The 21,445-nt window shown below is 43.1% G+C and overlaps 2 protein-coding genes across 2 annotated transcripts in view; both read right to left on the bottom strand.

The window, feature by feature from the left end:
• Positions 1-7,651, bottom strand: part of cntnap1.L (contactin associated protein 1 L homeolog) — a 53,904-nt gene extending 46,253 nt beyond the window's left edge. Inside the window, exon 1 of the mRNA XM_018235144.2 lies at positions 7,410-7,651. Within this exon, the coding sequence (XP_018090633.1) occupies positions 7,410-7,494 (85 nt within the window). The 5' untranslated portion in view covers positions 7,495-7,651. The remainder of the gene's footprint in view (positions 1-7,409) is intronic.
• Positions 7,652-17,082: 9,431 nt separating this feature from the next.
• timp2.L (TIMP metallopeptidase inhibitor 2 L homeolog) overlaps positions 17,083-21,445 on the bottom strand; it is a 33,325-nt gene continuing 28,962 nt past the window's right edge. The window contains 1 exon segment of the mRNA NM_001094279.1: positions 17,083-18,791. Within this exon segment, the coding sequence (NP_001087748.1) occupies positions 18,594-18,791 (198 nt within the window). The 3' untranslated portion in view covers positions 17,083-18,593.

Here is a 21,445-nt window from a genome sequence, read left to right as displayed (position 1 = left end):
GAATTCGGTCAAAAACTGACCTATTCGACCCAAAAAAAAAACTTAGACTCAATTTCCGTTGGTATTTTTGAATTCGAAATTGAACATTTTTTCAATTCGCAATTCAACTCTTGATAAATATGCCCCATTGGTTAAAGGGATGGTTCACATTTAAATGAACCTTTAGTATGTTATAGAATGGCCATTTCTAAGCAATTTTTCAATTGGACTTCATTATCAGAGATGGGCAAATTTTTCTCATTTTGATTCTCTTCAGAAAAGGCAACAGACAACGATCCATTTTGCGGCGCTCAATTGCTCCTCCCTGGCTATTTCCTATAAGGAAAGCAGGGAGGAGAAATCGAGCGCCGTACGATGGATCACTGGATCGCCTTTTCTGAAGAGGAGCGCAAGCAGAGTTATTTTTTAATAAAGACTTAGTGATTTTTAAAGTTTAATATGTCTGTGGGTTTTTTTCGTTCTACACTAACTAATTTTTTAATAAAAATATTTGATGTTACTGGTCCTTTAAAGGGACAGTACATGATAAATATTGAAATTCAAATTTTGATTTATTTTTTTACTCAAATAGAATTTGGACTATTCCCTAGTCGAATTACACTAAAATAAGTTTGAAATTCGAATTTTCAATTCAATCCTTGATAAATCTGCCCATAAAAGTTAACGTAAAGATGTATAGATGAACCACCCCTTTAAGGGCACCCAGTAATAAACGGAACAATTACTAATATGAGCACCTTGTTTTAAAAAACTACTTATCATGCAACTGTTATGACCCTTGAAGGTGCCTTTTTATAAAGCTACACTTAAAATATTAAACATTCAAACCAATTATATATATATATATATATATATATATATATATATATATATATATATACTATACTATGCTGTGCATCCAGTTGTGAAACGTGGGTAAAAATCGGGCCAGCAATGACAGATGTTCATAGGCTGAGAAATCTCTTGTATAATCACAGTTAGGCATTATCTAATTTAATCCTTAATTCATCCTCCAGTGGCATCTGCTTTGCTTTCTCCTTGTTCTCTTGCAAAGTCACATTTTTTAGCTTTATCTTTAGAATGGGACAAGCATTTGATATTTAAACACATAAGCCACAATAACCTTAGCTCACGTTGGCATTACACAAGGAGAGGTGTATTTACTAAGGGGCCTATTTATTAAACCTCAAATTTTTCTGGTTACGTTTTAAAGGGGAAAACCCTGAATTTTTATAGATCTATTATACCCGAAATCTGATAAAAATCCGAATAAGAAAATACTTCAGCTAAATCCTGTGGAGGTCATGTAGAAGTCAATGTCAGATGTCCCTTTTACAATCTGAAGATGTTGTGCACTGGGTGTTGATCTATAAATACAGGCCAGCCTATAAAGAAAGAGTTGGTTTTTGCTGAAGGGCGTTATCGGTTTATATTTTATATGATAATGTGATGGTGCATGACATCCGGTGTAATAAAGGATTTATGAGACCACTGAAACAAATAATCGAGCGAGGAAGCCGATATAAGAACATTGCAGCGTCATTTCCAATAAGAGCATCCCAGAGTGAATGCTGAGTCAGCTCAGAGTGCATTCTGCTAATTCAGGGAATGCTGGGAATTCGCATAAACTGTTCCTATTAGTCCAGCCATTGCACATACCATGCCACACTGATTAACCATTTCCACAGGGTATATAACATGGTCTGACAGCAACATAAACGTATTGTTTGGCAAATCTGCCCTAATACTAGACAGCACACCCTCTCAGTTAAAAGACACAACACAGATTAACTGCTGGAGTCAATATATTGTGCAACCCAAGTGAATCAAATAGCAAAGTATATTTTCATCCTGGGCCAGTGCTTTTAAGGAAAAAATGCACTGGCCTGGAAAAAAAATACTGCCAAGCCTTCATTACTTCTCAAAAGAAATGCCTAAAGAAAGAAAAGTAAGAGCACTGGCTCAGGGAAAAAAAAACGAGTATACACTCACCAAGTCTAGTACACCAACATATCAGAGGGAGTATTTAGCTAAGGTTGCTATGGGCTACTAGACCTGGTGAAAACTCTGAAATGTTTATTTATTGCATGACCTTATTTTTGTGCCTTTGTCAACCAAAAATATCCCAGCACTGCCAGCAGAGAAATAAAAATGCCCCAATGAAGAAACTGTATCTGTGCTCGGTGCTCATGGTGCCAGATACCTGCCTGATACACCCAGAGACACCAATCTGGATCCCTTGAGATCCAAAATCACAGCACTACATTACCTTGCGTGCCGCTTCCCCTTTAATTTGCACATGAGCAGTAATTACTGACATTTTTAACTAATGCTCATGAGTGAATTCAATTCATCGGGGGTATGTATAATTTTGGCACCTTTTAGTGAGTAGTGTTTTCCTTGTCCTTTCAAATTCCAAAAAGCCTCTTGCCATTCTCTCCTCAAACAGCTGCACCATCATTTCTGAGATCCAGTCCATTCCAGCAAAGAAGCCTGTAATTGGCAAAATAAGCAACCCAGTTCTCTACAATCCCAAAGCCCATATTCCTACATATTCTCCTATCAACTTGTTATCCCTCCTCTCCCTTTCAACAAGTAGTGTCGCATCAAATCTATTACAACAACTCACTTTGCAGCATTAGTGCTAATGGCAATCTTGGCCTAAAGCTTCAATCAAATAGATTGTCAACCCCAAAAATTATTTTTTGCCTAATAAAAGAAAACATAATTCTAAGCAACTTTGCAATATACACGAATTACAAATGTTCTATGGTTTTTGAGTTATTTGTATATGTATTGCTATTGAATGCTCGAGAACTGACTTTTGCAACATTGTTTAAAAAGTAACAACAATAAAGCATTTGCTTTTATAAATAACTTTAAAAGCACTGACAATTTTAAATAAATGTATAAGTTGCTTTATGTTTTCTTATAAGGCATTTTTTTATTTGGGGGTTGACTTCCCCTTTAATGAAGAAATAGAATATCAATACCCAGGGTGAAACAGTATAATATCAAAAATATAGGGTGGATCTATTCAGATCACTGTATGTTAGAGTCCTGCAGCGGGTCAGGTACCTGCAGGTTACCTGCAAAAACGTGCGGTACCCTGCGGGTAGAAATTCCGGTTGCGGGTGTAGACGTGGGTCAGCGGTTCTGCGGGGACGTGGGTCAGCGGTTCAGCGGGGCCGCAGGTCTTCTCAATAACCGATGATGTCACTTCCGGTTTACAATGACAACACTTCCTGATTCTTGATGGTCAGCGGGTCCGGGCAGCGCCGGATTTGCTTGGCGGGCACCCCCTAGGCTGTGCGGTCCTAGTGCCCGCCCACACTACTTCATGCAGGCGCAAGAGCTCTGGCATCCAATCGCCGAAGCACTGGGGAGCAGCACATCCCCAGTGCTACCCATTGAGTGGCTGGGCGGCATGCCGCCCTGAAAAATGTGCCGCCCTATGTGGCCTCACCACAAATCCGGGCCTGGGTCCGGGTTGCGGATGAGGTACTTGCTATTCGGGTCGGGCTTGCGTCATTTGGCGTAACTGCGCTCAATTCAACAAGAGGCAAAAGGAAGGCAGCAGCACCAAACACAACTAAACAGAAGTGAAGGAGCACATATTGATGTAATTACCTTTAATTAACGGGATTTGACTGCAGGGAAATGTGTGGCCTACAACTGTGGTGCACTAAGTAAACACCCTTATCTCTATTTAAACAAACTATCCTGATTACAGCTTGGGAGAGGAGAAGTAGAAACAATAATTAAATGTAATCAAGTTAAGGAACAGACAGATTACATTTTCAGTACAAGCGCTATTAATTATGCATGCACAGTGGATGGGAGTGGTGAGTTCCAGAAAGGAGTGCAAGGATAAATGGAAGGATAAAGGAATAGATGGATGATAAATGATGGACAGATTGTGGATACATGGGTGAATGGATGAAAGGGTGCCAGTGGAAGGAGGGAGTTGTGAAAAGAAGGAAGTGATGGTAGATAAATAAATGGATAGATGATAAAAGATGAACAGGTAGACGAATGCACAGAAGGTGGATACATGGGTGATGATAGATGTTTATAGGTGGAGCTTGAGAGAGTGGATAGATTGGTGGAAGGAAGAATCAGAGATCTAGTGGACAAATGAACCAATGGTCACATGGATTAATTGATGACTGGTTGTATGGATTCATAATGAGTGGCGCTGTAGAGGGTGCAACAAAAATATATATGCAAACAGAAGCATAACCTTTCAACTGATTTAAAAGAATTATATAGCAAATTAAACCTCTTTGATTTGGGATGGGTAACACCACATTTATAGGGTCACTAAACCTTCAATATTTATTTTAACGTTCTATTTGTCAACTAGAAATATTAAAGGACAAGGAAACTTAATAAACTGGTTACCAACTGAAAGATTCTACCCTATTACCCCAGGCTGGTGTGCCTCTTCCATGAACGATAACCTGGCCTGGGGTACTGGTGAGGCTCAGCCATTCCTGTCCCAGATATTCCTTGCAGGGGATTGGGCTGGGTGTATGCACAGTATAGCAATTATTATAAGTGTGAGTGCACTATGAGTGTGCACCAAAGCCTGAGAGCTAAAGAAAAATGGCAATGAGCACTCCCCAGCCAAGTACCCCAGGTTAATTCTTTTTACAGAACAGCCGCATCAACATGGCACAAAAGTTTAGAAAATTGGCACTGGCTACTGTGTTTAGGTTTACTGTTCCTTTAGAATTTAATGGACATTTATTTTCCTTATTCTTCCAATTTTCTCCGAAGGTACTATTGGTTCAGCTTGCAGTTACAGCCTTGCCTTCTTTCCTTCTCATCTCCCATAGCCCTCCATTTGTGTAATAATTCCTGAACAAAAGGCCACAAGCAGGCATTACCTAGCGGCTCAGCATCATTATAATGAAATAGGCGATAAACAGAACTCTCCACAAGGGGGACATCCTGAATTGATTCATAGCATGAACAGATACAAACAGATACAACTTTGACACCTAGGAGTAATAAAGCATAATTCTAAAGTAAGAGTATTGGTTTTGGTTACATCACCGTTACACACATAAAAAATGGATCTGACATTTTTTAATTTGATCCCATAATGCATTTTCATGAATCAATAAAATAACAAGATCCTTAGACTGACCCAAAACCATAGCCTGTATTTCAGATTCAAGCTAAGAGTCGTCTGACTTTGTGTGCTGGTTTTATACAATATCCTTATTTCTAAGGGACCAGAGTTCAATACGGCAAGTTTGCTGTCTGCTAGAGCATTATCTGCACAACATCCCTAATAAAGTATGTCAGGTGCCAACATTGGAAACCATTCTGCAGAGACCCTGTGCTAAAAGGGCCCATAATGTGCCACACCTATCATAATAAAGCATGCTTTAATGCCCCGGGTATAACACTACATTTGTGATTCAAAGGCCCTATCCACTGCTGGTTATAGAGGAAGTTTAAAGGACAACTAAACCCAAAAAATGAATATGGCTAAAAAATGCCATATTTTATATACTGAACTTATTGCACCAGCCTAAAGTCTTAGCTTCTCGATAGCAGCAGTGATCCAGGACTACAACCTTGTCACAGGGGGTCACCATCTTGGAAAGTGTCTGTGACACTCACATGCTCAGTGGGCTCTGAGCAGCTGTTGAGAAGCTAAGCTTAGGGGTCGTCTGATAACTAATAATAACTAATAATCAAGCAGAAAATGAGGTTTCTCTGTTATATAAACTGATGCTACAGGGCTGATTATTAAATTCTGATGCTAATTGCACTGGTTTCTGTGCTGCCATGTAGTAATTATCTGTATTACTATTCAGCCTTATATTGTGACATTTATATTCTATGTATACTGTATATTATGAGTGGGTCCCTAAGCTCAGTAAGTGACAGCAGCACAGAGCATGTGCAGTGAATCAGCAGAAAAGAAGACGGGAAGCTACTGGGGCATCTTTGGAGAGACAGATCTTCCCTGCTTAAGGGCTGTGGTTGCCTTGGGCTGGTACAGAAGCACAAAACATAATGTACATTTCTAGCTACTTCTTTAGTTAGGCTTTAGTTCTCTTAGGAGTACTAAAATCTTAGCAGGGATATTCCCAAGGACAGAGGATGATAACCAGACACAGTCCCTTGAATGAAGGACACCTGCAACAATGTACATAGATTGAATCCTTTTTTTCATGCCATGGACGGAGGGTTAATGCAGGATGGGATAGGACTGCAGTGAGGTCATTTAGAGAAACTTCTGCAGTGTATCCCTGTATGCCATTTACCCTTTCCGTTCCCAGGTAGATTAACCCCTTCAATAAATTTGAGGCTGAAACTGAGACAAAAATGATGATATACATAAAGGGGCAGATTTATCAAAGGTCGAATGAAAAAAATTAAAATTTCGAGCTATTTTTTGTGTACGATTCAATTTGAATCTGAAAAATTTTTTTAAAATTCGAATATCGAAATTTATTATGTACTGTCTCTTTAAAAATTCGACTTTGAACATTTGCCATCTAAAACCTGCCAAATTGTTGTTTTAGCCCTATGGGGGACCTCCTAGAACCTATTTGGTGTCAATTGGTGGAATTGAAAAATCGAAGGTTTTTTTGGGGAAAAACTTTGAATCGAATTCGATCGAATGCGATATTCCTTCGATTTGTACAATTCTAATACGGACCTATTAGATCGAAAACGGACCTATTTGACAAAAAAAAACTTCGACTTCATTTCGGTTGGTTTTTTGAATTCGAATTTCGAAGTTTCAATTCGAAAATTCGAACCCTTGATAAATATACCCCAAAATGTTAAGATAAGGTGACATATACCAATCTCCCCTTCTGTACAAGGGCAAATCCTCATCCCCCTTATCCCATGATATGAAGGGAACAAACTATTTCCATGGGATTTATCATACATTGTCGTTGCTTAGCAATGTGCTAAAAAAAAAAAAAAGCAGCTCCAAATGAATTTATTAGGGTTCTGTAACAGCAGAAAGATTCTTGGACAAGACCCAAAGTCTCCCACGTTTAAAAGACAGATTGCAGTGCCACCCCACCCCTGCCCACCCGAGTCTCCCACATGCCCACAGTACACAGAGAGCCTGCTGTCACCCATACGATGTATAAATGATAGAAGAAGAAGATAAGGAGCGACTGATATCGGCCGATGTGCAGCTGCAGAGAGTGCGGCAGGTTTGGGAGGCTGGGGAGAGAGCTGATGACTTGCTCAGTGCTGCAATGCAGAGTCAGACACTTTAGTTTGGCAGCACATGCTCTTCTTATCACTGCATTGCAGATGCCAACTTTGTACTGGGACCAGCACCGGCCGCTGCCCCACCTCTCCCCTAGACCTGATCTCACACAAATCCCTGCAACGGGCTCACCCCTCTGTCTGACTCTTACCTGAGCGGCTGACATGTCGCAGCTGCAGAATCCCAGCCCAAGTGAGAAGCAGGGCGACAAAACGCTCCGCTCCCAAACTGAACATCTTGTAGCCGGAATGCAGACTGTCTCACTGTGGTTAATGGGTACGTGCAGGTGGCAGCATGTGGGATCAAACGGTGCCCCTTATCCGTGTCATCCAGTCGCCTCTCATCAGCTCCTCTCCACTGCGCTTGTACCAATTCACTTTCCTCCCGGCCCACCTCAACTCCCTCCCGATGATTCATTAGCATATCACAAGAATGCTCCCTGCTTGCCCTGCCCCCAGCCTGTGTCAGCCAATCGGTACTCGCAAGGGGCGGGTATATTTATGCAAGGGTGCGACAAAATGAGGAGAAACTCCACAGAGCAGCTTCTGAAATGGTAACCTGTCCCTGCTCATTGGTTTTGCCTCTTTCCCAAAACTTAGAGCCACACGGTGTGGGTGACACTGCACTGCTCATATGGTAGGGTTTCCTCATTGCCTGCTAGGAAGCATGGGGGTCATTACCATCCATGGTGTAGAAATAGTTCTGAGGTGCTGCTGGGGGCTCTGCTGTAAATTGTGCTGATACTGGGGGGGGGGTCACTGAGCCTTTGGGATTGGTACTGAGCTGTGAGTGGGGGTACTCTGCATTCACATGAGGGGTCACTGTGCCCCTGGTGGGGTTTATTGTGGCATGACATGTTGGGGTCACTGTGCCCCTTGTGGGGTTTATTATGACATTCTGGGGGTTCTGTGCCCCTGGTGGGGTTTATTGTGGCATGACATGCTGGGGTCACTGTGCCCCTGGTGGGGTTTATTATGACATTCTGGGGGTTCTGTGCCCCTGGTGGGGTTTATTGTGGCATGACATGTTGGGGTCACTGTGCCCCTGATTGGGTTTATTGTACCATGACATGCTGGGGTCACTGTGCCCCTGGTGGGGTTTATTGTGGCATCACATGCTGGGGTCATTGTGCCCCTGGTGGGGTTTATTGTGGCATCACATGTTTGGGTCACTGTGCCCCTGGTGGGGTTTATTATGACATTCTGGGGGTCGCTGTGCCCCTGGTGGGGTTTATTGTGCCATGACATGCTGGGGTCACTGTGCCCCTGGTGGGGTTTATTGTGCCATGACATGCTGGGGTCACTGTGCCCCTGGTGGGTTTTATTGTGGCATGACATGTTGGGGTCACTGTGCCCCTGGTGGGGTTTATTATGACATTCTGGGGGTCACTGTGCCCCTGTTGCCATGTGCCCCTGGTGGGGTTAATTGTGCCATGACATGCTGGGGTCACTGTGCCCCTGGTGGGGTTTATTATGACATTCTGGGGGTTCTGTGCCCCTGGTGGGGTTAATTGTGCCATGACATGCTGGGGTCACTGTGCCCCTGGTGTGGTTAATGGGTACTTGCAGGTGGCAGCATGTGGGATCAAACGGTGCCCCTTATCCGTGTCATCCAGTCGCCTCTCATCAGCTCCTCTCCTCTGCGCTTGTACCAATTCACTTTCCTCCCGGCCCACCTCAACTCCCTCCCGATGATTCATTAGCATATCACAAGAATGCTCCCTGCTTGCCCTGCCCCCAGCCTGTGTCAGCCAATCGGTACTCGCAAGGGGCGGGTATATTTATGCAAGGGTGCGACAAAATGAGGAGAAACTCCACAGAGCAGCTTCTGAAATGGTAACCTGTCCCTGCTCATTGGTTTTGCCTCTTTCCCAAAACTTAGAGCCACACGGTGTGGGTGACACTGCACTGCTCATATGGTAGGGTTTCCTCATTGCCTGCTAGGAAGCATGGGGGTCATTACCATCCATGGTGTAGAAATAGTTCTGAGGTGCTGCTGGGGCTCTGCTGTAAATTGTGCTGATACTGGGGGGGGGTCACTGAGCCTTTGGGATTGGTACTGAGCTGTGAGTGGGGTACTCTGCATTCACATGAGGGGTCACTGTGCCCCTGGTGGGGTTTATTGTGGCATGACATGTTGGGGTCACTGTGCCCCTTGTGGGGTTTATTATGACATTCTGGGGGTTCTGTGCCCCTGGTGGGGTTTATTGTGGCATGACATGCTGGGGTCACTGTGCCCCTGGTGGGGTTTATTATGACATTCTGGGGGTTCTGTGCCCCTGGTGGGGTTTATTGTGGCATGACATGTTGGGGTCACTGTGCCCCTGATTGGGTTTATTGTACCATGACATGCTGGGGTCACTGTGCCCCTGGTGGGGTTTATTGTGGCATCACATGCTGGGGTCATTGTGCCCCTGGTGGGGTTTATTGTGGCATCACATGTTGGGGTCACTGTGCCCCTGGTGGGGTTTATTATGACATTCTGGGGGTCGCTGTGCCCCTGGTGGGGTTTATTGTGCCATGACATGCTGGGGTCACTGTGCCCCTGGTGGGGTTTATTGTGCCATGACATGCTGGGGTCACTGTGCCCCTGGTGGGTTTTATTGTGGCATGACATGTTGGGGTCACTGTGCCCCTGGTGGGGTTTATTATGACATTCTGGGGGTCACTGTGCCCCTGTTGCCATGTGCCCCTGGTGGGGTTAATTGTGCCATGACATGCTGGGGTCACTGTGCCCCTGGTGGGGTTTATTATGACATTCTGGGGGTTCTGTGCCCCTGGTGGGGTTAATTGTGCCATGACATGCTGGGGTCACTGTGCCCCTGGTGGGGTTTATTATGACATTCTGGGGGTTCTGTGCCCCTGGTGGGGTTAATTGTGCCATGACATGCTGGGGTCACTGTGCCCCTGGTGGGGTTTATTGTGCCATGACATGCTGGGGTCACTGTGCCCCTGGTGGGGTTTATTGTGCCATGACATGCTGGGGTCACTGTGCCCCTGGTGGGGTTTATTATGACATTCTGGGGGTTCTGTGCCCCTGGTGGGGTTAATTGTGCCATGACATGCTGGTGTCACTGTGCCCCTGGTGGGGTTTATTGTGCCATGACATGCTGGGGTCACTGTGCCCCTGGTGGGGTTTATTATGACCCTGGTGGGGTTTATTATGACATTCTGGGGGTTCTGTGCCCCTGGTGGGGTTTATTGTACCGTGACATGCTGGGGTCACTGTGCCCCTGGTGGGGTTTATTATGACATTCTGGGGGTTCTGTGCCCCTGGTGGGGTTTATTGTGCCATGACAATGCTGGGGTCACTCTTCCCCTCGTGGGGTTTATTATGACATTCTGGGGTCACTGTGCCCCTGGTGGGGTTTATTGTGCCATGACATGCTGGGGTCACTGTGCCCCTGGTGGGGTTTATTATGACATTCTGGGGGTCACTGTGCCCCTGGTGGGGTTTATTGTGGCATGACATGCTGGGGTCACTGTGCCCCTGGTGGGGTTTATTATGACATTCTGGGGGTCACTGTGCCCCCGGTGGGGTTTATTATGACATTCTGGGGGTTCTGTGCCCCTGGTGGGGTTTATTGTACCATGACATGCTGGGGTCACTGTGCCCCTGGTGGGGTTTATTATGACATTCTGGGGGTTATGTGCCCTTGGTGGGGTTTATTGTGCCATGAAATGCTGGGGTCACTGTGCCCCTCGTGGGGTTTATTATGACATTCTGGGGTCACTGTGCCTCTGGTGGGGTTTATTGTGCCATGACATGCTGGGGTCACTGTGCCCCTGGTGGGGTTTATTATGACATTCTGGGGGTCACTGTGCCCCTGGTGGGGTTTATTGTGCCATGACATGCTGGGGTCACTGTGCCCCTTGTGGGGTTTATTATGACATTCTGGGGGTTCTGTGCTCCTGGTGGGGTTTATTGTATCATGACATGCTGGGTTCACTGTGCCCCTGGTGGGGTTTATTGTGCCATGACATGCTGGGGTCACTGTGCCCCTGGTGGGGTTTATTGTGCCATGACATGCTGGGGGGCACTGTGCCCCTGGTGGGGTTTATTGTGCCATGACATGCTGGGGGTCACTGTGCCCCTGGTGGGGTTTATTGTACCATGACATGCTGGGGTCACTCTGCCCCTTGTGGGGTTTATTGTACCATGACATGCTGGGGTCACTCTGCCCCTTGTGGGGTTTATTGTGCCATGACATGCTGGGGTCACTGTGCCCCTGGTGGGGTTTATTATGACATTCTGGGGGTTCTGTGCCCCTGGTGGGGTTTATTGTACCATGCCATGCTGGGGTCACTGTGCCCCTCGTGGGGTTTATTGTGCCATGACATGCTGGGATCACTGTGCCCCTGGTGGGGTTTATTATGACATTCTGGGGGTTCTGTGCCCTTGGTGGGGTTTATTGCAGCATGACATGCTGGGGGTTCTGTTCCACAGGTGGGGTTTATTGTGACATACTGGGACTATGACATGTGGGTGTTGGGTTACAGCAACCTGACCTGCTATTGTAGCTGCCGGTGCAATGACATTTCTGGGGGTGGATGCTTGTACGATAGGGGGTTATTATACCATAACATACTGTGGAAGGTCCTGTGCTATTATATTCTATAGGGTCTGTATGACATAGCCTGCTTGTGGGAGTTTAGTGGCACTCTACACTATAGTATTGGGGGATATGATGCAATTATAGACTGGTAGGATCACCAGTTGCGCTTCCATGATATGCTGAGGGGTCACTGTGCCAGGACATGCAAGTGGGGGTTTTATCATAATTTGTTTTGGGTGTTCTGCTGTGCCATGAATTTCTTGTAATGTGGTGGGATTATGCTAAACTATGCAGGGGCCTTTGTACTGTACCTTGGTGAAGTATTGGGAGGGGGACACAGTGCTGACATATTGAAGGGGGACGTTGTTGCTGTGTTATGACATACTAGGGGGTAACTGTGCCATAATAACATGCAGTGGATGGGTGGGTCAGCTTTTGCTTGTTGGTTATAGTGTCGCAACACTGGGGGGGTTCACTACTACAGGTATTGGACCTGTTATCCAGAATGCTCGGAACCTGGGACTTTCCAGTTAACGGATCTTTCAGTAATTTGGATCTTCATACCTTAAGTCTACTAGAAAATCATGTAAACCTTAAATAAACCCAAGAGCCTGGTTTTCCAATAATGATTAATTATTGGAAAGTTTGGATCAAGTACAAGGTACTGTTTTATTATTACAGAGAAAAAGGAAATACACTTGAAAAATTTGGATAAAATAACGTCTATGGGAGATAGCCTTTCCGTAATTCAGAGCATTCCGGATAACGGGTTTCTGAATAATGTATCCCATACTTGTATTATTCAGTGCTGGGGTCTATTGTGCGAGCTTATGGATGAATTTGTTCATCAAGCAAATGTAGAGGCCACAGTTCAGGGCCTGTTGTATATAGGCACAAACAGCAGCTTGAAAATATATACTTTCAGTTTTTTTTCTTTAGATGACCTTGTATCGTCTTACGGTAGATTTCCTCCATTCACCCAGGCATTGCTGATTATGAGAAACAATGGTTACAAGCAAGCCTGAGATAGCTAAAAGGGGCTGAACTGAACATACACTTTGCCAATTGTTTTAATCATGATAAAACTGTTTGTTTTTTATTTTCATTTTTTAATCTAAATGGGGGAGTTAAAGCTACTCCATGTCTGGTTCTGCCAAGGTAGATAATTACCAGAGCAGAGATAATTTCCCCCACCCCCATCATAATGGACTAATATATTTCATACACGACAGCTCTCAGCTTCCTCCAAATTAGGATATAATAAGTATAGTCAAGGTTGGCACATGGTTTGATCTGATATAGAATTGAGCCTTGACTAGAAATGTCCCAAATTTTCATTCAGAAATGGCAGGCATGATATTCAAATACATGTGGGATATATATTTCATGTGTGTTAGTTTGCCTCTGGTTTTATTACAATTGAAAGGAAATCTGAAAACAGAAAGATTAAAAGATTAAAAAAAGATTTTAAAAAAACTGAAAAGAATGGTATAAAGTAGAGCCTAGATTCTTTACATAGTGAGGAAACACAGGTCTCCATCCCACCTTGTTGTTACTGTTGACTTGCACCAGCTATTGTTGGTTTTAAGTGGAGTAACTATATATCCTCAGCCAGTAAGAAAATAAATACATCTCTTTCTTTCTTCAACAGTTGCAACTTCCACCTGCCATGTAGGCATTTTGGTTGGATAGTGGGCAGTGTTTGGAGCAATGGGGCATGAATGGTGTGAAGCAGGGCAGTGGTCATTTCTGCTAAGAGGTGAGAACCTTGTCTCAGATGGCAGCACCGTGCAAGTTAACATGTGATACTCATGGTATCTTTAAGAGCCAAAATTCCAGTTATTATATTGGAAATTTAGCTCTTCCATTGCAGAGTGCAATTGTGTTCTCTGCACTAGTGATGCACCCCCCCCCCCCCATGGAGCAGCTCATGAAATTGTAAGGGAGGGGGTGGCATCATGAATATGTACTGTATGAATCCTGTATGCACGGGCCATTAAAATTTGAATGGAACCCCATTCTATTTGTTGCTAGGGCCCTCGAGTCAGTGGGTTAATAATTGGGTGCTGGTTCAGCAAGGGCCTTGCTAACTTAATAGTATGACGCACCATGATTCCTGGTAACAGCCTTGAGTATAGGGCTCTAAAATGGACACAATGGAGAGTGCACATTGACACCATTCATTAAGGCATTTGTGTCCAAACACACTCCTGCACTTTCACATGGTTGTCATTGTGTCCATCCTGCATCTCCTGATGTGCATAAGTGCACCCATTGATGCTGTGGTACCCAGGAGCAGCCACCACCCCTGTCTGTAGTTCCAGGGTTCTCACAGCGGGTTGCATCAAGAGCTCACCACACTTGCACCCAATCAAATAGCTGTTGAAGAAGTGCAATAATGTCCATTTTCATGCATCAGGAGCAACTGGACTGTCACCACAAATACCCTGGAAATCTGTTAACAAAAAACAATGTATTGGTAAAAAGCAGTCTGATTTATACCCAAAATGTATACTTTGCGCACTGCACTTGATTTTTGCAAATTACCCATATGCTGACCTACCAACTCAGGAATGTGGCATTATAGCTTGTACAGGTATGGGACCTATTATCCAGAATGTTCAGGACCTGGGGCTTTCCGGATAATGGGTCTTTCCATAATTTGGATCTTCATACCGTAAGACTACTAGAAAATCATATAAACATGAAAGAAACCCAATAGGCTGGTTTTGCTTCCAATAAGGATTAATTATATCTTAGTTGGGATCAAGTACGAGCTACTGTTTTATTATTACAGAGAAAAAGGGAATCATTTTTAAAAATTTGGATTATTTGAATAAAATGGAGTCTATGGGAGAATCGGAATTTCAGCTTGTTTGTTATATATATACAGGTATGGGACCTGTTATACAGAATGCTCGGGACCTGGGGTTTTCCGGATAACTGATCTTTCCGTAATTTGGGTCTTCATGCCTTATGTCTACTAGAAATTCATTGAAACATTAAATAAGCCCAATAGGCTGGTTTTGCTTCACATAAGTATTAATTATATCTTAGTTGGGATCAAGTAGAAGCTACTGTTTTATTATTACGGAGAAAAAGGAAATCATTTTTAAAAATCTGGATTATTTGGATAAAATGGAGTCTATGGGAGACAGCTATTCTGTGATTCGGAGCTTTCTGGATATCGGGTTTCTGGATAAGGGATCCTATACCTATATATATATATATATATATATATATATATATATATATATATATATATAATATATATATATATATATATATATATATATATATATATATATATATATATTAATGTAGAGCAGGCACCACATTTTTGCCATTCTGTATAGATATAGTTTATCATTTATATCAGTCCTGCCCAAATAACATAGTAAATTAGTAAGTTAAGTTGAAAAAAGACACACGTCCATCAACTTTTAACCATATTTTAACCTGCCTAACTGCCAGTTGATCCAGAGGAAGGCAAAAAAAAAACCCCATCTGAAGTCTCTCCAATTAGCCTCAGAGAGGGAAAAAATTCCTTCCAGACTCCAAAATGGACTAGTCCCTGGATCAACTTATACTATGAGTTATCTTCCATAACCCTGTATTCCTTCACTTGCTAAAAAGCCATCTAACCCCTTGTTAAAGCTATCTAATGTATCAGCTTGTACAACTGATTCAGGGAGAGAATTCCACATCTTCACAGCTCTCACTGTAAAAAACCCCTTCCGAATATTTAGGCAGAAACTCTTTTCTTCTAATTGGAATGTATGACCTTGTGTCAGCTGGACCTACTGGTAAATAAAGCATTAGAGAGATTATTATATGATCCCCTTATATATTTATACATAGTTGTCATATCACCCCTCAATCGCCTCTTCTCCAGCGTATCCAACCCAAATTTGGCCAGTCTTTTCTCATAGCTAAGATTTTCCATACCTTTTACCAGTTTAGTTGCCCTTCTCTGTCGAACTTCTAATCTAGGGCCCATGGACACCAAGGGGCAGATTAATCATGGGTTGAATTTCGAAGTGCAAAAAACTTCAAACCATCGAATAGGTTACTTCGACATTCAAAGTCGAAGTATTTTTAACATCGTACTTCGAATCGAATGATTCGAACGATTTAATCATACGATCGTACCATTTTACTTCGACTTCTAAAAACTTAGCTAAATGTTGGCTATATGTTCTAGGAGGTCCCCATAGGCTAACATAGCAATTCGACAGGTTTAAGTTTTTTAAAGAGACAGTACGGTCAGATACAGGCAGGTTATAGCTACTGACAGAGAGGGTGGTGCATGACCAGTACACGTGCTTCTGACATACTCAGTTATTGTATCCATTCAGAAGGTTTTTTTTGGTATAGCATGTACCTTGAGTAACTGGAAAGTTTGCATTTAAAACTGATAATGGTGCCTCTTGGTTCTTTGGCTGTTGGTTCAGGATAGCATACAGGTCATTTACAAGGGGAATGGCATAATTTCCGTCACTCAATGACATCTGGGCACAATTCTTTATGAGCAAGTTGGCTGCACCTGTTGACACAGTCCAAAGTGGGAACCCTGAAATTCCCATCAGCTTGAAGGTGGTGGCAGCTCCAGGAACTTCTGACATCTGAAGGTGCACTCACGAGAGATTTGGAACAGGAGACAGAACAGATGCACCGCTATCAGCTCCACCAATGACTTTGCACAACTACAGCTGTGGTTGCGGCTGTAAATGAGCCCTTATATCTGTGTACCTGTGTTCTGAGAGTTTGATTGGTCACCTGAAGGGGGCAGTACTGGACATAGTAATACACCATCAGTGCCAATAGATATTGCAGTTCCCTTTTTTGTTTTATGGGCATTTACATTCAATTCAGAAGGCAATTAATTATTTTGTGCACTTTCTCCCACTCTGCATTCTCCTCTGAGCTCCGTTTTAGAGCACAGACCTACAGCTAGCCATTCGAATAAGTTCTGCCTACGTTATGTAGCACTTTGTCCAAAAAGGGCAGCTGGGGGGTGGCACACAGACGTCCCCTGACACTGCCCACTGAACCGAGCGCCGGGATCTTTAATGCGGCACTTGGTGCAGATTGCATCTTTCCTCGCAGGACAAGTGCCGTTAGGCGATGGCCTTTAGCACTTGTGCCATGGGATCAGTAAATGCCTCTTTTTTCTTTAAAACAATATATTATAAAAAACTTATATTAAAACAATATGTTATAAAAAAAAATGTCCTGAAAGCGCAGAAAAGCACAGAGCTGAGATATATTTGTGGCAGATAATAATCATTTAATGCCATAGATGAAACCTTTCACATACTGTACAGAGCTTTTAATCATCAAACACCTGAAGATGTGCAAATAGCAGAGCATGCAGTTTCCTTCCACTGTCTGCGAGTTATAGTAATATTTAGGTTTATGCTGTAAAAAAAAGTCTAAGCTTTAAATTAATACTTGCAGCAGATAAATGCACAGTTTATACTTACCAAGCAAGGACTCTACAAGTAGCAGTATTGTGAATTACAGCATTTTGTTGGCACAAGGATGTTGAGTGGTATACACCTTTGTGCATGCTGTTGTTAATGGTTGCATTATGGGTGTTGGTGCGACTGTTATGCAGCTTAAAGTACAAGCTATGTATAAGTAAAGAGTAAAGTACATCATGGACTAATCAAGGCTAAAATCAGGAGTAAGTTATACGTTACTGAGCTGCTCTTATAGGTGATACCAGCAACCTATACAAGGATTTATGGGTTCTGCATTGCGTATAGCCAGGAGTTGAGTGTACGTCTGTAGAGGGTTGTTTTTGAAATGTAACTTTGAATTTATTTGAAAGAATTAGAACTTATTCTGGTAGAAATGTGGGCACCCTACATATCTTTGTACAGAGATAGCACTAGGCAACTGTCACTGCTTACTATGCTGCAATTCAGGACCCGCGCTTATAAAATTATATGATGGGTTGTGTTCGAAAAACAAACAAAGATTGAAAGCAACAGTTATAAGGATAGGTATTCTCAACTCCATGACTAGAGCGTTAAGCTGATAAATATAATTTTTATAGCAGTGGTTTTCAAACAGGATCCCTTAAAGGCTAGCATCCATTGGTGGTTCTAAAAACTACTTTTTTTTTTTTGTCTCTTTCTGGCTATAAAAAAAAAAAAAGCCCTGCATGGAAAGTATCTCAAAAATAATTTGCTGGCAGCTAGCTGGGATAACTATGTAAAAACCATTGCTGGAGAGAACCATACAATAATTAAGATACGTAATTTAAATACACATTCTAATTAGAGAATGCGGAAGAGAAAATGAAACTCCTGCGTTAGGGTGATAGGAATGAAACTTCACTCTCCCTACCACACAAGGAATGAATAGCTTCAACAAATACAAACAGACTAAATGCGAAGAAAGATTACAATGGAACCCATATTAGTAAGAGAGGGGGGCTGTAGACCAGCTACACAGATTAAAGGGAGATACTTACAAATAGGGCTTTTTGGAAGTCTAAACAGAAGCTAAATGAGAGAATTTTAAGCAGAGGGCCGGTTGGGGCAGGTCTGCATACATCTTTGAACAATTTAATCCGTTCAATGCTTGCAAATGGCCCAGCACTGAAGGGGTTAAACTTTTGGCCCAATGTGGCTTACAATGTCACTTTTTCCTTCCAGCCACAACATTTGCAGGATATGACGTCCATTCAGGACCATACAAACGTGTTGGGATCCTTTCCTTCTGGGCTGGCCCCTCAGAACTTATGTCTGGGATTTGGGAAACTTGGATTTAGGGGTCCTCAATGTCAAGGAACTCCTGCTTTGGAGGTGCCATCCCCCGATACCAGGAACAGGAGCCATCAGTGCGTTTTATACAAGCATAGTGTTTTGCCTGTCGTCCGTTTATGTTCTTCTCAGTCACCCAGTCTGTCCAGAGACACTCATCCTGAGAAGAGACAAGGCAGGGAATGGAGGGGCAACGGGATATCTGCAAGGAAACAATACAAGAAAGAGATACTTACATTCTTTGTATACTATGGGTTAGTTAGTGACTAACGTTAGTGAAAATTCGACAGCGTGACGTCATTTCGGAACTTTGCCGATTTACTAACAGGCGCAGGCGTTACTTCGCTAGCGAAGGAGATAGACTCTAGCACTACTTCGCACTCTTACGCCAGACGAAGTATCGCTCTTGCGAAAGAGCATTACTTCGCAAATTCACTATTTTAGTCAACGTTATCTGTTCCGCCAGACTTGCCTTCGCCACCTCAGACCAGGTGAAGTGCAATGGAATGTATAGGGCTTCTTCAATTTTTAGTTCAAAAATCTTCTAAGTCCCAAAAAATGCTGGCGTCTTTTACTTTTTCAGGGTGATAGGCTGCAAAAGTCTGTAAAAAATTTTTTTGGGTGCCCGGGCTCCCCCATACATTTCCTAACATATGGCACATAAACTATACACTGGGCTCATGTGTAGGGTAATATAACAACTTTATTTTATTTTGTTAAGGTTTCCTGGGCTTGTGTAGTGTAATGAATTTGCTGCAACATATACGTACATTGTACTTTAACTTCCCGCCGTATGCAAATTAACAAATGCTAGCGCAACTTTGCTTAGCTTAGCGCAGTAACGCTAGCGCAACTTCGCCAGAGTTTGGCGCCCTGGACGCAACTTCGGATTTAAGTGAATTAGCGTTGTCCTGGCAAATCTACGCGTCGCGAAGTGTTGCGATGTGAGCGAAGCCGGCGCTGGCAAATTTCCGCAGGTTAGTGAATTTGCCCCATAGTGTTTATGTGTACATTATTCTAAATTTGAAATGGTTACCAGGGTCAGTGACCTGTATTCTAATGCCAGACAGGGCTGTTGTTGGCTGATAGAACAACCCCATGTGGCATTAGCCTTAGAAACTAGATAGCCAATTTGGACTAAAGGCCCCCATACCGGGCCGGTAAAAGCTGGCGACAGTGGGCAGCTTATTGGCCCGTGTGCGGGGCCTTCCGACGGGCTTCCCCGATCGATATCTGGCCGAAAGTTAAAAAATCCCGTTGGATCGATGGCGCATCTGTGCGTGTATGCAATCCGACCACCCGTTTCGGATGCATTGTGATCCGATAGTTGAGCCCTAGGGCCCTCGATCGGATCAGCCCGATATCGCCCACTTCAATGTGGGCATATCGGGGAGAGATCCGCTCATTTGGGGTAAGGCTAGATCTAGCTCGTTAGGCTAGATTATTATTGTTTTTCAGTGGTCATTCTTTTTGCACCAGCTCACTTTTACCATTCCCACCTGTAGAAAGAGTTTTCAGGCAACTATGTTCTGACAAGTGCTGCAACATTAAGGGGGTTATTTACTAAACTCTGAATTTTTAATGGGGGGAAAAAAGTCAAATATTTCCGAATTAATGAAACCCTGAGGGTGTTAAACGTCTGAATAAAAAAGTACTCCAACTCCTGCCGAGTTCATGTAGAAGTAAATGGGAGAAGTCCATGATCTGCACTGGAGTTTTTTCCGGCACAGGAAATTTTCGAAAAAATGTATTGATAAATAAGGGGAAAAACCCGGGCAGATTTGGTCGGAGTAGTTTTCAGAGAGTATTTTTGGATTTTTATAAATAAAACCTTTAGAGAGTTAAATTCAGATAGGATGTTTTCTTTTATTCGAGAGGGGGGGTTAGATGCACATTCATAAAATTGAATTGGCCATTTCCCTGAAAGCCCTTTACAGTAAAAAACAAAAAAAAAACAAATATGTTCTGATGGGTTGAGTCCACAAAAAGGAAACTGGTCATTTTGATGGGCTTCCAAAGTGCTGGTCAGCAGGGAAAGTGCAGCAATGTCTGATTCGCCACTATAAAGGGTTGGCTAAGAAAGCAAAAGGATCAGATGAATAGCCGAATACTAAGTTTTTACCCACCAACAGCGGCTGGAAGGCACTAGATATTATTATAGCTTCCAATAAGACAACCACATACGGCTCACTTGCCCTCTGCCACCCTATTTGCCCATGGTGTGAGATTTTGCATCAGAAAATGAGTGATCTGATTTTGGACAGCCAGTACTTTATTAGTTTCCTTAATCATTATATATTCATGGGAGGGACAAGGCAGCTAATTATATAACCTGTTATCTTAAAAGGGTTGTTCACCTTTTAACATTTTGTTCAGTTCAGTTGTTTTCAGATAATTCACCAGAAATAAAGACTCAGTCTTTTCAATTACTTTTTTACTTTATATTTGTAACTGTTTTTCTAATATTGAAGTGTACAGTTGCATTTTCACCTTCTCTTGTCTAAAGCAGCTGTGGGAGGGGGTTGCCAGTAGTGATGTGCGGGTCCTTTTATAGACCCGCGCCGACCTGCCCAGCTGATGACGTCACAAAAGGGGTGGGGCGAGCAAACGCGAGACTATAAAATCGGAAGCCGGCATTTGAAGGTGGCAGGAGAAGAGCTTAACCCGCACCCGCGAGGAACAGTGCGAGGTCGACCCGAACCCGCTCGACCCGCACATCACTAGTTGCCAGCTCTTATAACTGTTCTAAATTGATACATTAGTTGATACATTTCTTATCTTGCTGAACTGAAGTGTCATTAAAGGATCAGTAACACCAAAAAAATGAAAGTGCTTTAAAGTAATGAAAATATCATG

This window comes from Xenopus laevis, chromosome 9_10L, assembly GCF_017654675.1.
Source record: "Xenopus laevis strain J_2021 chromosome 9_10L, Xenopus_laevis_v10.1, whole genome shotgun sequence".
Lineage (NCBI taxonomy): Eukaryota > Metazoa > Chordata > Amphibia > Anura > Pipidae > Xenopus > Xenopus laevis.
This window is presented reverse-complemented; position numbering and strand designations above follow the sequence as displayed.